The sequence below is a fragment of the Pyrus communis genome, chromosome 12, assembly GCF_041283825.1.
Source record: "Pyrus communis isolate YQ-2024b chromosome 12, ASM4128382v1, whole genome shotgun sequence".
NCBI lineage: Eukaryota > Viridiplantae > Streptophyta > Magnoliopsida > Rosales > Rosaceae > Pyrus > Pyrus communis.
Genome location: NC_142576.1, coordinates 12,413,822 through 12,428,124, shown reverse-complemented (window position 1 = coordinate 12,428,124; position 14,303 = coordinate 12,413,822). Strand labels below are relative to the sequence as shown.

The 14,303-nt window shown below is 36.0% G+C and overlaps 1 protein-coding gene and 1 pseudogene across 2 annotated transcripts; both read left to right on the top strand.

Moving 5' to 3' along the window:
- The first annotated feature begins 1,517 nt into the window (after window positions 1-1,517).
- Window positions 1,518-2,527, top strand: LOC137744401 (pistil-specific extensin-like protein). Its single transcript, XM_068484223.2, has 2 exons — window positions 1,518-1,707; window positions 2,163-2,527. Exons 1-2 carry the CDS (start codon window positions 1,518-1,520, stop codon window positions 2,525-2,527), a joined length of 555 nt encoding a protein of 184 aa, XP_068340324.2.
- A 3,526-nt stretch (window positions 2,528-6,053) lies between these two features.
- Window positions 6,054-9,454, top strand: LOC137744400 (DEAD-box ATP-dependent RNA helicase 38-like; annotated as a pseudogene). The gene is made up of 8 exons (XR_015953969.1): window positions 6,054-6,401; window positions 6,500-6,786; window positions 7,281-7,513; window positions 7,792-7,858; window positions 8,139-8,530; window positions 8,630-8,759; window positions 8,907-8,992; window positions 9,120-9,454. The product of XR_015953969.1 is annotated as a DEAD-box ATP-dependent RNA helicase 38-like (transcript).
- The last annotated feature ends 4,849 nt before the right edge of the window (window positions 9,455-14,303 follow it).

The window sequence follows — 14,303 nt, the reverse complement described above, 5'->3', positions numbered from 1 at the left end:
GTTAGACAATGAGAGGCTCAATACCATGAAAGACTTTCTGATATCAATTATAATACTTCCAAATCTGCACACTTATAGGCCTTACGGGAAGGCTTTTATATATACACCACAACAACACTTTACAGATTAAACTTGTAAGTGACAGCCTGCACACACACATGCCGCAACATCATCTATACACCTTTACATATTAAACTACTAGGTAACAGCACACACACATGCAGCAGCACCATCTGCTGTCTTCTGACAGCACACATGGGAAAATGCTTTAACAGTAACCAAGCACGCATGGGAAGACTTCGGACAGCACACATGCACATGCACATTCCTTTCCCTGCTGTTCATGAGTCAGCAAATGCTTGTTGTGCTGTCTGTACAGCTTGGCCTGGGTTAACAAGAACAACTTGAGCTTGACTTCGTCTAACAGTCTCAACCAATTATATATTGCCACATGGATAACTAAATTTCATTTAATTTATTTTTGAACTGAAGGAAAATAATATCCACAATTCCCTGTCAGTGTAGGATAATTAATATGCGCTAGGTGTTGTAAATTCTTGTAGGCCTATGTTTACTTGCACTCCAAGTCATTTGACTTGTATATATTTGTAACGTTGTGAATCAATGAAATCAAGGAGTTATATTTCCTTGTCCCATCAACTGGTTCTCCAGGAAGGAATAAGAATGACAGTCATCGAAGGTGTTCTTCGAAATCAACCTACCTTGACGCAACAACCACTGCAACCCATAGTAATGTAGACAGCATGTGTTGCCATGCACGAATTCATTGCCAGAGACGGGGATAGCAGACAATGCCAAGAGAGAGCAATTGATCATTTGTTGTTGAAGAGGGGGATGTTAGCGGGGTTAGATAGAGAAGGAGGTGGTGCGTGCCTGGGAAATAGAGATGGAGAGGGTGCCGATGGGAGTCATGGATCCGTGGGAGTGGTGGTGGGCAATCGGAGCCGCGGTGGCAAAAGAATTAGCCTCCCTGCAATGGGGAATCCATATTAACATCTTAATGCAAGTCGTAAGCACGTGAGCAGCATTGCTTCAGATTCTTCATATGACAACTGACTGCGTCAACCCTAATTTCCTCCTGCGTCAGTTGTTGGGATTCATGCTATGTTGATTAGGTTCAAGTTTGTGTATGTTCGTAGCTTTTGATGATCATATATCACTGAATTCTGTATTTAAGAGAATGTATAAATTCAAAAACTGTAATTTGAATTTATTCAGAAATCATATTCAGATCCTTTTATTTTATTTTATTTTATAACTAAGCTGGTTTTTCTTGAATAATTATAAAGATAGTTCAACTTCTTGGGTGCTGACCTTGATTAATTAATAATTCATTTATACATTAAAAAACTAGAACATATACATAATTTGACATCTACATTTTCAAATGGAACGCACGTCTAAGTAGTGCTCTTCCACCCATTTGTTTTCCTACACACACACACATACACATATATAGCCTCCTGCTTAATCTAGAGAGAGAGTTCAACAGAAAGATGAGAGCCGCGGTGGTGCTGATATTTGCAATGGTACTGATTGCAATGGGTTGCAGCAGCATCCACACAGCTGAAGCTTCTAATTACGAAGAACCCAAAATCAAAACCATGCATGTAGGTGGCAAGGTACTATGCCAAGATTGCACCCAAGGTTGGAACGAATGGGTTCACGGTGCCAGACCCATCAAAGGTATATATTTTTTTAATTATATACGTGTCATCATTTCACTGTAAACATGTCATATCAGAAACATTTCTTTTTTAATTATATATCATCACCTAAAGGTTATCTTTATAAAAATTCGTTCGAATTTCATACCATTTAGTTATCCATTTGAATAAAAAGAAATTGTAGGTTCATCACTTGTCATCATAATAATTGTCAATTTGATTAAAACATAGTTAAACGGTGTCATGTTAGTGAGAAAAGAGGAACTCTATGAAAATGAGGACTTTCTTTGAAAATGAGGGATAAGTCCTTTTTCTTGGTCATAAATGAAGGTACATATAAATGAGTTGGGCTAGTCATAGTTATCCATGGGTAATTCAGTGTTAGTCGTTCATGCATTGTAAAATATACAAGTAATAACGGGTAACAACCACGGATAGCAAAGATTATGAATTTAATTAAAAGTATTGGTGCAGGTGGCAAGGTGTCAGTAACATGCATGGACGATAGAAGCAGGGTTGTTTTCTACGGAAGTGATTTGACGGACGAGAAAGGCCAATTCGACCTAATCATGAACAAGTACACGATCAACGGCAAAGAAGTGAAAGCCAATCGATGCTCAGTGAGGTTGGTATCTTGCCCAGATGCCACGTGTAACGTTCCGACTAATTTCGGCGGAGGCCGATCAGGGGTGCAGCTGAACCGGCCGAGTTTTGTGTACAGAGATTTGGTAAAGTATACTCTTGGTCCATTCTATTACACCAGTCTTACGTGTGAGAAATCCGACACTACTCATCCTGATCAGTCTAATAATGGTCGTGGAAATGGGCGCAACTATTAATTAATATCACAAATACGTTTGTTTTTTTACTACTGTTTTTTTCTTTTTTTCTTATGTAACTTTTCCCGATGGTTTTGTTTCAACAATTGTAATTGGATGAAATCAAATATTTCTTAAAACAGATGATTTTCACACATTATTTTTTACTTTATTTACATTCATGTTAATTTTTTGTCACTTTTATTACGTGTTGATATACTAAATCCAAAGCTCATAAATAAACTAGAGAAAATACATTGTGACAACCATTTTCCTTCTTGAGCACTTGGTCAACCTGATAACTAGTTGAGCCTAACCACATTGACTCAAATTCATTTTAAGTTGGATTGTGGGACTATTTCGAAATTCCTCTCCCTTTCTCTAAAACCTTTCCTCCCATATGCCTTAAGGAAAAAAGAAACCCTTTGATGATTAGCAGAGGTTGTTTCCCCTCTTGATCATGGGTAATTGGCAAGTGGCTCTTCGGTTCCTGCTCCAACCTCTTGATCATCAGAACTTCTCCCACAGTTTATTGCTTGAATATGAAATCCTTGATTAGTTATTTCTCTGTACAGCTTAGTTGATTCCAACAATTTAGATAGCTTGTCCTGCACCGAAAGCTCTTGTGGCACATTAGACTGCTCAAAATAGTGCTCAAGATGTTTTTGCAAACTTGGGGTATACAACTCTGAATATGGATTGTTCCAATTTCCTTTTGAGTCATTTCTCATATTGATATGCTCTTGGACAAACCCCGGAAAATATTCCCTCTCAGGACACTGCAAAATATCATGGGTCTTCAAACAGAAAATTGCACAAATTGTAGGTTTAAATCCATAAAAACCCCATTCTGCAAAGTTGACCCATAAGGATGGTCTTCCTGGTTGTATATTGAATCTAGAAGGAGGAACAAATTCCATTGTTGCACAAATTGTAACCTAAAAAAAAAAATCAAGTAAATAAAAAGATATATACAAAAATAATTAACTAAGAGTTGATAAACACAAATTATTTAAAACAATCCCCGACAATAGTGCCAATTTCTTGATAGGGATTTTTACCACCTGCAAAAGCAAGGATAAAAACACTTAAAAATACTTGCAAGAGAACAAGGTTATCGTAGTATAGGAGCTCAAGTAAGGTTGTTTTCCACAGGGATTGAATGAATCATTTATGTTAAAATCAAATCTTAATTAATTATTTGAAAACAAAGTTTAGAAGAGGTTGATTTTATGATCTAAAATATTAAAAACGAATTTAATTAAAAACAATTAAATAAATTGGGAAAGTAAGGAAAACAAAAGAAAATAGTTTTGAAAATAAATTTGAGCACTAGGGTTCCGCCGTCATCTTGACAATCCTAAGTAGTTTTTTCAATTATTTATGAATTACACATGCATATTTTGAAGGTTAGGTTTTCCTAAAGTATGCTCTACTTGGAACCTCTAACATAGAACGTATATCTAACATGCAACCTGTCCATGGCGTCCAGATTGAATGTGAACATGCAAGACTCATTAAGTTTTGTGAAAACCTTTTGAAAAACCATACAACCCTTAAGACGTGTTGTCCATCCTAAGAAGTTACACATATTAACCACAAGAAGCCAGCGCCAATTTCAGGGACAGCCCTCCACCAAAATTGAATCAAATTACTTTTTTAAATATCCTAATGGTGGCCAATCATCAAGACAATTAGATAGTTTAAAACACAGTGATTAATAATTCAAAACTTGCATGCATAATATCATAAGCAAATTGAAAAGCAGCTACATATTCTTGCTAAGGCTCGTGGCCTCGCCCTAGCAAACAAAACTAGTTACGAACAATCATAAAGTAAAATATTATTAAAAACATGGATAGAAAATGCCTTGAAAATGAACTTGAATCGTCAAAAGCTCTCTAAAGCCAAAGTGCATGCGTTCTCTCCCTCTCTTCCCCCTTTTCTAATGGCTAAAAACCTTATTTATACTTCTACACAATAAAATCCTTCCTAAAAAAGGTCATAGAATAAAACTAGGAAACATAATAAAATAATAAAACATAAAATTAAAGGTTTCCTATTTAAACTAAAATTCAGACTTCTCAGAAAATCACACTTTTAACTGACCAAATCAACTGCGATTTGGTCCCAAAATGTCTCTTTTGAAAGCTGAAGACGTCCCCTACAAATCCTCAGAAGGAATCTTTATCAAAATATGCTATCTTGACCTCCAAAATATCCAAAATGTCCAGAAACGTCAATCTGGGAAAGCTGCGCACTGGGCCTTAATTTCATCGTCACAGTCAAAAGGCTTGGTAGAAAAATCTGGAATTTTGATACAATCATCTTGAAAGGCACATGAACATACTCTAATTAGAATCACTCCAAAATTCATTTGTTTGATCACTTTTTGCTCTATAGGAAGTCGAATGTCCTACATTGAAAAAACATAACAAAGTATCAAAATTCTACCAAAATAACCAATAAATTAATACTAAGATTAGGGTAAAATATATGGTATAATATTAACTCATCACCCTCCTAACTACCGCTCCTTGCTTCGGCTTGGGGGCGGCGGCAACCTGACTCCCATCTCTTTCTAGCCATCCTTCCTTTCTCTTTCTTCTCCACCCTCTGCATCTTCCCTTTTTCCCCATCTTTCCCCCATCCTTTCCCAATCCTTCCCACCTATTTCTAGCCCTCCTTCCCTCTTTCCCTTCCATCTCCACCCTCTGCAATCTTCCCTCTTCCCTCTTCTTTCCCCCATCCTTCCCCCTTCATTCCATCCAAAAAGTTGTTTAATTTCTAAACTTTTTCTCTTTTGGTCTTTGTTTTGGCTTCCCTTGGGCTTTGTTCTTTGAACTTTGTCTTAATTCCCATGAGTTGGTCTCAGATGTGGACCTTCATGGCCCTCTTTTGCTTCTGTGCTACTTTACGTCGCACATCCTCAACCATTGGCCTTTGCTACTCGGCTCATGTGCTCCTTAGGTGTTGGGTGGCTGTTAAAGTGATTTTAGCACTATTTTGTAGGATTATGGGAGTGCTTACTGCGCAGGTGACTCGCTCACCCCCATTTTCTGTTAATCCAATTGTTCCGTTGGTTTGTTCTCTTGGTGGTGGTGGTGGCCTTGCGGTGGAGGCACATCTGGTGGCTACTGGTTTCCATTTCAGTCTTAGGGTTTTTTTGTTGTTGTTCAGCTGACTACTTTTAGGCCTATCTATTGTATTTTCTTATTTGCTATTGGGCTCTTTATGTAGGTTGTGGGTTACCTTTTTGGCTCCCTTTTCCTTGTACTTATCTTGTTATTTAATGAAAGTAATTTAACTTGACCAAAAAAAATAAAAAGTTGGATTGCGTTTAAACCTTGGTGATCCATAGCAAATTGTAATAAGATGGGTTAGAATTGAAATGTGCTCAATTTATCGAAGTTGCATAAGAATTTACATAAAACAAATTCACTGCTATTGAGCGTTTTAATTTAACAACTCTTTAATATATGTAAATTTTTCTTCACATAACAATAAATCAATCGATTGGACACTGCGGTTGCAGTATAGTCATTCCATGCAAGTCATCTTCGAATTGCACGAGTCCGCAAACCCCCATCAACTCTCTCATCCGTTGGCTACTGTACGTGTGAACCACGTTGGGTCTTACAAAGAACCCTACTCTAGTCTTACTCCGTGTAGGTCACAGACACCAGACTTCCCGCCAAAATTAATATTAATTAATACCAAAACCCCACGCAACATCGCCTACTCGATCATCGCTATCCAGAATGGCGGCAACCAAAACGACGACGGAACAGTACCAGCGCCGTCTACTGCCGGACTGGCGCTCAACATTGCCGACCTGAACATCAACAGAGAAAACATGTTCCTCGACGATCCCGAGGACTCATACATCAATACCGTACGACCTCTCTCTCTAAAATCTAATTAGGGTTTTCATACAAATTACAGAGGGCTGACATTTTTAGGGTTTCTAATTGGGGTTTGAATTCGATTTAGGTGGCCGGCGACACGCTGTACGCGTCGGCGATTACGTTCGAGGAGCTGAATCTGTCGCCGGAGGTGATACGGGTATAGAGAGATGGGCTTCAAGAGGCCCAGTAAAATTCAGGCAATCACGTTGCCAATGATTTTGTCCCCTCCGTACAAAGACCTCATAGCTCAGGCGCACAATGGCACGAGGAAAACCACCTGTTTCGGGCTCGGGATGTTGGGGGCGGGTTGACCCGAACCTCCGAGCACCTCAGGCGCTCTGCATTTGCCCCACCAGAGAGTTGGCCTTGCAGGTACTCCAATTTTGGTTCTTTTTTTTTTTCCCTTCTTTTTCTCTTATTTGGGAAAATTATACACACAAATGTATTTTACAAATTTTTGGAGCATTGCCCTTAAACTACGGTCGAATTAGAGCTTTGGTCCTTCAAAAAAATTTGTAAGTGTTGATTCCTCAACTTGTCGCAATGTGAAGCAATGGTTCTTTTAGGTAACTCCGTTTTGTGCCCAAGTTGGATAGAAGTCGGTGTTACGATGCTTACAACAAGTTTATGGATCAATGCTCACTAATTTTTAGTTTACAAACGAATACTTGCGAAATTTTAGTTTACAAACCAATACCTCACGAATTTCTACTTTCTCTAAACAAATAGATTTTTTTCTCGAAAAGGGATGAGGAACATTACAACACAGGAACAAGCTTTATGATGAATAATGTGAAAATTTTAAGTTTTGTTTATATTTATAGAAAGGGGATTGATTGTGGCGATGGTGAATAATAACGTGGCAGAATTTGGAGGTTATTGAGAAAATGAAGTACACAGGAATAAAGGTGGAGTGTGCTGTCCCAAGTATAAGGGACAAAACCAGTTCTTGTGAAGTGCCAATTCATTCGAGGGCACCAGTATCAGCACAAATTGTGATTGGAACTCCTGGTACAATTAAGAAATTGATGTGATACAAAAAACTCGGTGTGACTTGTGTCAAGGTTCTTGTTTTTTATGAGGCTGATCAGATGCTAGCTGCGGTATGTATGATTAATCCATTCATTCATATGGTACTGCATTTCCTTAGTTTCCGCTCTGGATGCTTTGCTCTGTTAATGCTGTTCTTGATAGTGTTGTGTTGTACTGTATTGGATGTCCATAACAAAATTAATATCTGGGACACTAGATTTAAGGTTGTTTTTCTATTTTTACAGTGTGAGTTGAATACGAGCTGTTGCTGAAATGTATTTCATTTGATTGGCTTGTGATAAGATTTTCGAATTTTGATTGGTGTTGTTTTTGTGCATATTTTCTGCGGGATGGCTTCAAAGATGTTTCTTTAAGGATAATGATGGGGATAGGAAAATTTAGCTCTCACTGCTAGGCTTGTCAAATTATGGTTTACTTCTGTTGCACCTAAGGTTTAAAACTTCAATGCTCGTATTCTTTTGCGACGTTTCTGTATATTCTTTCGTGGTTTCTTTCAACATTTTATTAGTTAAACTACCTTTTTGGGGGGTTGAAAGAAGGAAGTTTCGGAAGTAGTTCCCTTTTTGTTTGACTATCACCATTTTGATGATAAAGAATTTATCTTATTAATCATAATTTAAACATGGTTTATTTTTAGGTTTCTTTTCCGTATTTGTTACATCCTTTTTTTGCTGGTGCTTTTGTTTTCTGCTACATTTAATGAAACCGTCACAAAGTTCATCTCAAGAGTGGTGAAAGATAGTTACAAAAAGAAGAGCTATCTTTAGAGGCTGTGAAGCAGTACAAGGTGTACTGTCCTGATGAACTGACCAAGATTCATGTAATCAAAACCAAAATACTTGAACTAGGAGAGAGATTGGGGCAGAGCATTATATTCATACGGACAAAAGCTAGTGCCAGAATGTTGCATCAACAACTTGTTGAGGAAGGCTTTTCTGTTACTACTATTCACGGTGCCACCACAGCCGAAGACAGAGACAAAATAGTTAAAGAGTTTAAAAACAGTTTAACCCATATTCTTATAACAACTGACCTACTTGCTCGAGGATTTGACTCAAAGCGGGTGCTGCCATCCCCCATTCAGTTTCCCTAAAAGAACTTTTCTCCCTTCTGTTTTAAATTCCTTGCAAGTTTGACACTTTCATTTGAAACCTTTTTGCAGGTTAATTTGGTTGTGAATTATGATCTTCCAATAAAGCACGAACCATCTCACGGGAAACGGGAACTTCCAGAACCTGATTATGAGCTCTACTTGCATAGATGTGGCTGGACAGGGCGTTTCAGTGGCAAGGGTTAGTTTCCTATCAGGAATCTGTCTTGTGTTTTCTGTTTCGTATGTTCTGGCTCTTTCCATGTAATTTAGTCGCTATTAAGAAGGCAGTATAAACATATCTAAGTTTGAAGTTTTGACTGAGCGGTGTAGAAATATGACTGTGCAGGAGCTGTGATTAACTTGCTTTGCCTCGACTGGGATCACCTGCTCGTGGAAAACATTGAGAAATACTATAATATCCAAGTACCAGAGGTAATAATCTTGCGCCGCATCGAACATTATACTCCAATTGATTCTTAGGTTAGATAATTTGCACACAACTATCTGATGTAGTACACAGATGTTAATGAACTTATCGGTATGCTCTCAACGTTTGCAGGTTAAGATCTGTGAGGAAGCTTTTGAAAATGCTCTCAGAGCAGCTGGTTTATTGTAATGACCACCGTACGTGGAGCCAAATTGACTGTCATGTCCTTGTATTTACGGAGGAAAAGAGAGCTGAAATCCATCGGGTTCAACCAATTCTGATGAAACAAAGGTAGCAGCAACTTGTCTAAATTTAGCGATGTCGTAGTATGTAGGAATGAGGGTTTTGTTTGAAATTAGAATGCTTGTTAGGTCGTGGCTGGCTCATGTAATCCGTAGTTGCCCTCTGTATAATTTTGTTAACTTCACATTATTATCCTGCGATGACAATCAACTTGCTTGATTTAATGACCTTAATGCAGTACTATTTACGTTCTTTTTATTCTCATTGCCTTAAGGCTAGTATGGTATTGCTGTGCTTTAAAAATAAAAATAAAAAACTGATTTTATTGTGCTTTTAAAAAACGACTTCTGTTGTGTTGTGAGAATAAACAACTATAAAATATAGATGTTAAGTGTTTGGTAAACTCTTTATGTAAAGGTGCTTTTAACAGGTTAAAAAAAAAAAAAAAAAAAAAAAAACAAGGTTTGAGTGTAGAGTGTTCGAGTGTTTGGTAAATTTTTATATAAATTGATGTGAATATGTTAAATGACTAAAAAGATATAGTATTTAATGTAATATAATAATTGTCAAAAAGAACAATGTAGGGGCAATGATTATGATTTTGTAAAATATGTGAGGGTATACTTGCTATTTAAAATTTCATTAGATGGGTATTAATTACTATGCATTGAAAAAAGAAAAAAAAACACACTTCTTTTAGAAGTATGATAGACCATACTTCTGTTTTTCTATGTTTCCCTAATGTTTCAAATTTTATAATAATTTTTTTTTTTTAAAGCACCGTAATTCCAAACCAACCCTTAATGCAGTACTAATTAAGAATAGATCATTAATTAATTACCAGTTAATATCCTCAATTTAAAGCAAGAATTTGAATGATCTTTGTCCTTTTGTTGTTTTTCTAATCTTCAAATCATCACGTTAAGTTTTGGTTTCATTTTGGCGCTCATATTTTATTATTGATTAGATTGTGATACTTTTCTTTCCAACATCAGAAAAGAATCCACATTTGTATCGCCCCTCTCTTGATTTTGATTATCAGCTGTGTGTTGATAGGATTAAAAGCACACCACAAAGTAACATACAAATGTCCTATTGATTTTCCTTATTAACACTAAGATTTTTCAATTGTAGCATATGAAAATAAGGGTCTTTCCAGCATAAGATTGTTTTATCTAACTACTTAAAATGTCACAAAAACTGGGCTGCTGTCCCAACTGGCCAGCCACCGAAAAATAATTATTAGATTGACTTACACTTATCTAAAGTCTACGAAATTTTATATGCAAACACTAGACACACAGAGCTACACTCACACAAATTTTTGGGATTTTTGGAGTTGATTTGCTATTTAAATTAAATCGAACAAAAACAGAACAGAAACAGATTTTAAGTAGTTCACAAATTAAGAAAAACGAGTTAGGGGAATTGCTATCCATCAACAAATAATCATGCAAACATGTTATGTTTCATTCAAATTCCTTCTATTTCCGGATGAGGATGCTCAAGTTGGCTCAATGTTAGAACTCAACCTATTACTCTTTCTCATGTAGTATGTTAAGAGAATGACGTTTTCAACTTAACTTAGTCCCTAACATGCAATCCAAAATGGCGTGTTCATAGATTTAACAAGTAGAAATCATTAAGAATGAAAAGGGTTTGAGTCATCACAAGGCATCGTAAATACTAGTGTTGTCTTACTTATCCTAGAAATTGGTTCACATGTTAATCGCAATTAACAAGTACTACTCTAGAATATATGTAGGTCCTCATTTGACAAGGGCAGGCACACACATATTCATAGCATTAGAATCTTAGATATGCTTACTAAGTATGCATCTGTAGAAAACATATAAATAATTCATCAATGAGACAAGGAGTAAACCAATTCTCATTCATTCATAAAAGTAATTTAAACGAAATGTCATAACAAACTTGCAATCATATTCAGGGCTTCAAACAGCCCCTAACTACTAAAAATTTAGTCTAAAAATTTAGTTACACATTATTCTCAAATAAAACCAAAAGAAAGATATGGGTTTGAGAAGATAAAACTGAAAGAAGAGAATGTCAATATAATCCTTCCTTTCCTTCATTCCCCAACGCAGCGGCCTTGCCTTTTTTCCTTCCTTTCCTTCTTTTTATTTTTTTTTCTGTCTTTTTCTTCTTTTTTTACCGCTGCAACCTGCAGCCCTTTACTTCTTTCTTGCTGCCACAATTTTATTTTATTTTTTCATAACTCACCCCATTAACAGCCATTTAGTGATGACAATAAGTGAGAGGAAATGGTAAAACAATTGTAACTCTTTAGGTAGCCTTTATGCCCATTACTCCCACTTAATTTTCCATTTCCTCTGATATTTGAATAGGTGTCAGTTGGCTTGTTCTTGGCTGCATCCGTTTTGGCTGCTAGTTTTATTGGATTTATTGCTTTCAATACTTTCTTGTCAGTTACAATCTGTTCAGCCTCTGGGGAACCTTTTAGTGTTAAAACGGCCATAACTTCTTCTAGAAAAATGATATTAGCAATCCGTGAAATGGTCCAGAAAATAGACTTCCGTAGCATTCCAAGCATATAAGGCTCATTCTCTAATTCATTATGAGCTGTTCGAAACTTGCTTCCAAAGTCAGCTGACCTGCACAGGCAGTTTTGACGAATTTGTTACTCATAATCCCACTTGTGCTAGTTTTCTTTTCTTTGCTTGAGAAATCCTACAAAACACAAAAACAAAGTAAATAACTCAAAAATATAAGGAACTAACTAAGAAAAGACAAATGAATTTGATGTAAAATATATATAAATATGAGCTTATCATGTGTGTTGAGGAGAAAGATTTAAATTTATCTCTTTTGCTAAAATGGCATGATAATGAACATAAAATCATAGATGCCACGTGGACCGAGGATTTTAAATTACAAAAACTTGTAGGAGTTGTTATTAGCATTTTTAAAAGGCAGAACTCTTCGAAATGTACATTTCTTTTCATGGTGGATAGAGGGAGGGCGTGCAACTGGTGGATAGCGGTGGTTGTTAGAGTTTTCTTCTTAACCCACTGCGACTAGGGATGGTCAATGGGTATCCATTCACTTACATAGAGGTCCATTTAATGTAGATACGTGTTAATTGTAGTGGTGAGTGATGAATGTGATATTGGAGTATCCATGGGCACACATCGATCATCTCTACACTCTTAGTTTAAACTCTCCTTCTCTAAATGTAACTTAGATTAAGTATATTATGTTTTTAAAAAAAGAAAACAAAAACGTGGAACAAGATAGCTTTCAAGTGTCAATAATAGCTCTATATTCATTTAAAAGTTTGTTTTGGACAGTTTGTATGATGAACATAAAGCTCTTTGTTTTCTTATGTTTGGTTTTTTTTTTTTTTTTTTCTTTTTTTTTGGTTCTTGACTGCATGATTTGTTTTGGGCTTTTTATTTTGACAGTAATCAATTTCAACGGTTCATGGGAAAAAAACGCAAGGACCAGCATGATATTTTTTACCTGCTGGCCCTAGTCATTTTATTTATTTATTTAATAATAATAATAATTATTATAATAGTGATAATAATAATAATAATAATAATAATCTAAACTACATATTAATAGAATGCTTTTTATAAATAAATAAAGGGTTAAAAGATTATTTAGTCTTCTATCACAAAAAAAATAAAAAATAAAAAATAAAGACAGTAATGTAATTTCATAAAACAAAATTTTGCTATTTTTCATCTACAGGTGATTTTAACATCTCCAATTAAAAAAAAAATAATTTAAACCTCTCCCTCCCTCTCTAGTCTTTTTCACCCTCTTCTGCTCTCCTTTCAATAAAAAAAAAAAAAAAAAAAACTACTTCAAACACACTTTGTGTGTGGGCATATAGTAATAATAATACATATCATTCTCATCAACTACAGTAATTTCAATCTTGGCTTTTTTAACTAGAATGGTCCTTGAGATTGACATATAACTCTTCACTTTGGTCATTAAGATTGAAAATCGATCGAAGTGGTTCTTGAGTTTATCTATTATAAATCATTTTGGTCATTATGTGAAAAATCTATCAATACCATCGTTAAATTGTTACGTGGGCAACCATGTGAACACATTTTAAGGATATTTTTGTCAAACCAACCCCTTTTAGCCAAAATGGTTCCTGAGATTAGCATAACTTCTCATTTTGATCCCTGAAAATGAAAATCAATAAAAATTGTCCTGAGTTTGTACATCTTAAATTATTTTGATCATTTCATGAAAAATTTGTCAATATCCTCGTCAAATTATCATGAGGATATCCTTGTTAAATTATCACGAGAATAATTTGGTGGAGTTTCACCACCTTCACTTAACGAGAATATTTTGGTGGAGTTTCACCACCTTCACATTTTGACAAGTAAACACATCCAAAATGCTACTAGACCTCTAAGAATGAGTATTCAATAGTTCAAACGCTTATTGCATCTCATTTGTACACATTTTTTATATGATGAGTGTTCTAGCCACTTATTGGGTCATATTTTGTTGGAGTTTCTCCATCTTCTCCATCTTCACGGAATGACCAAAATGATTTATGGATATACTTAGAAAAGACTTTATAATTTTCATTGTTAGGGACAAAAGTGAGGCTGACACACCCCGACCGAGATCAGGGCGTGCTGGCCGTCACGCAAAGGTGACGTAACCATGTGCGCGTGCGGAAGCTATTAAGATAGTAATATAAAAGTACGAATAATTAAAAACCTAATAGCATACAAAGTACTAGTGTATGTGAGACACAATTCAGAGCAAGTCTACAACAGTCCAAAGGAAAAGATACGACATAATTACACCCGAAGGTGACCCTACAATGGTGAATGTCTGTCAGAAATTGCCGGGACGCCCTCTGGGATAAACCACCGAACCTTCTAGACCACTAGAACCTGGAGGGGCGCAAAAACAAAAGCGTGAGTGGGCAAAAACAAAGTTCTTTGAAAACTCTTTAGCAAAACACATTCTAACCCCTCGCCGTAAAACCTGTATACTTCCCAGAAAATGAACATATATACGTATGTATAGATATGTCAATCATGCTTC

Excerpts from the sequence above, each read along its gene's own strand:
- LOC137744401 (XM_068484223.2), top strand. The coding sequence starts at position 1,518 with ATGAGAGCCGCGGTGGTGCTGATATTTGCAATGGTACTGATTGCAATG. Across the intron at positions 1,708-2,162 it reads CGGTGCCAGACCCATCAAAG|GTGGCAAGGTGTCAGTAACA; the intron begins GTATATATTTTT and ends GTATTGGTGCAG.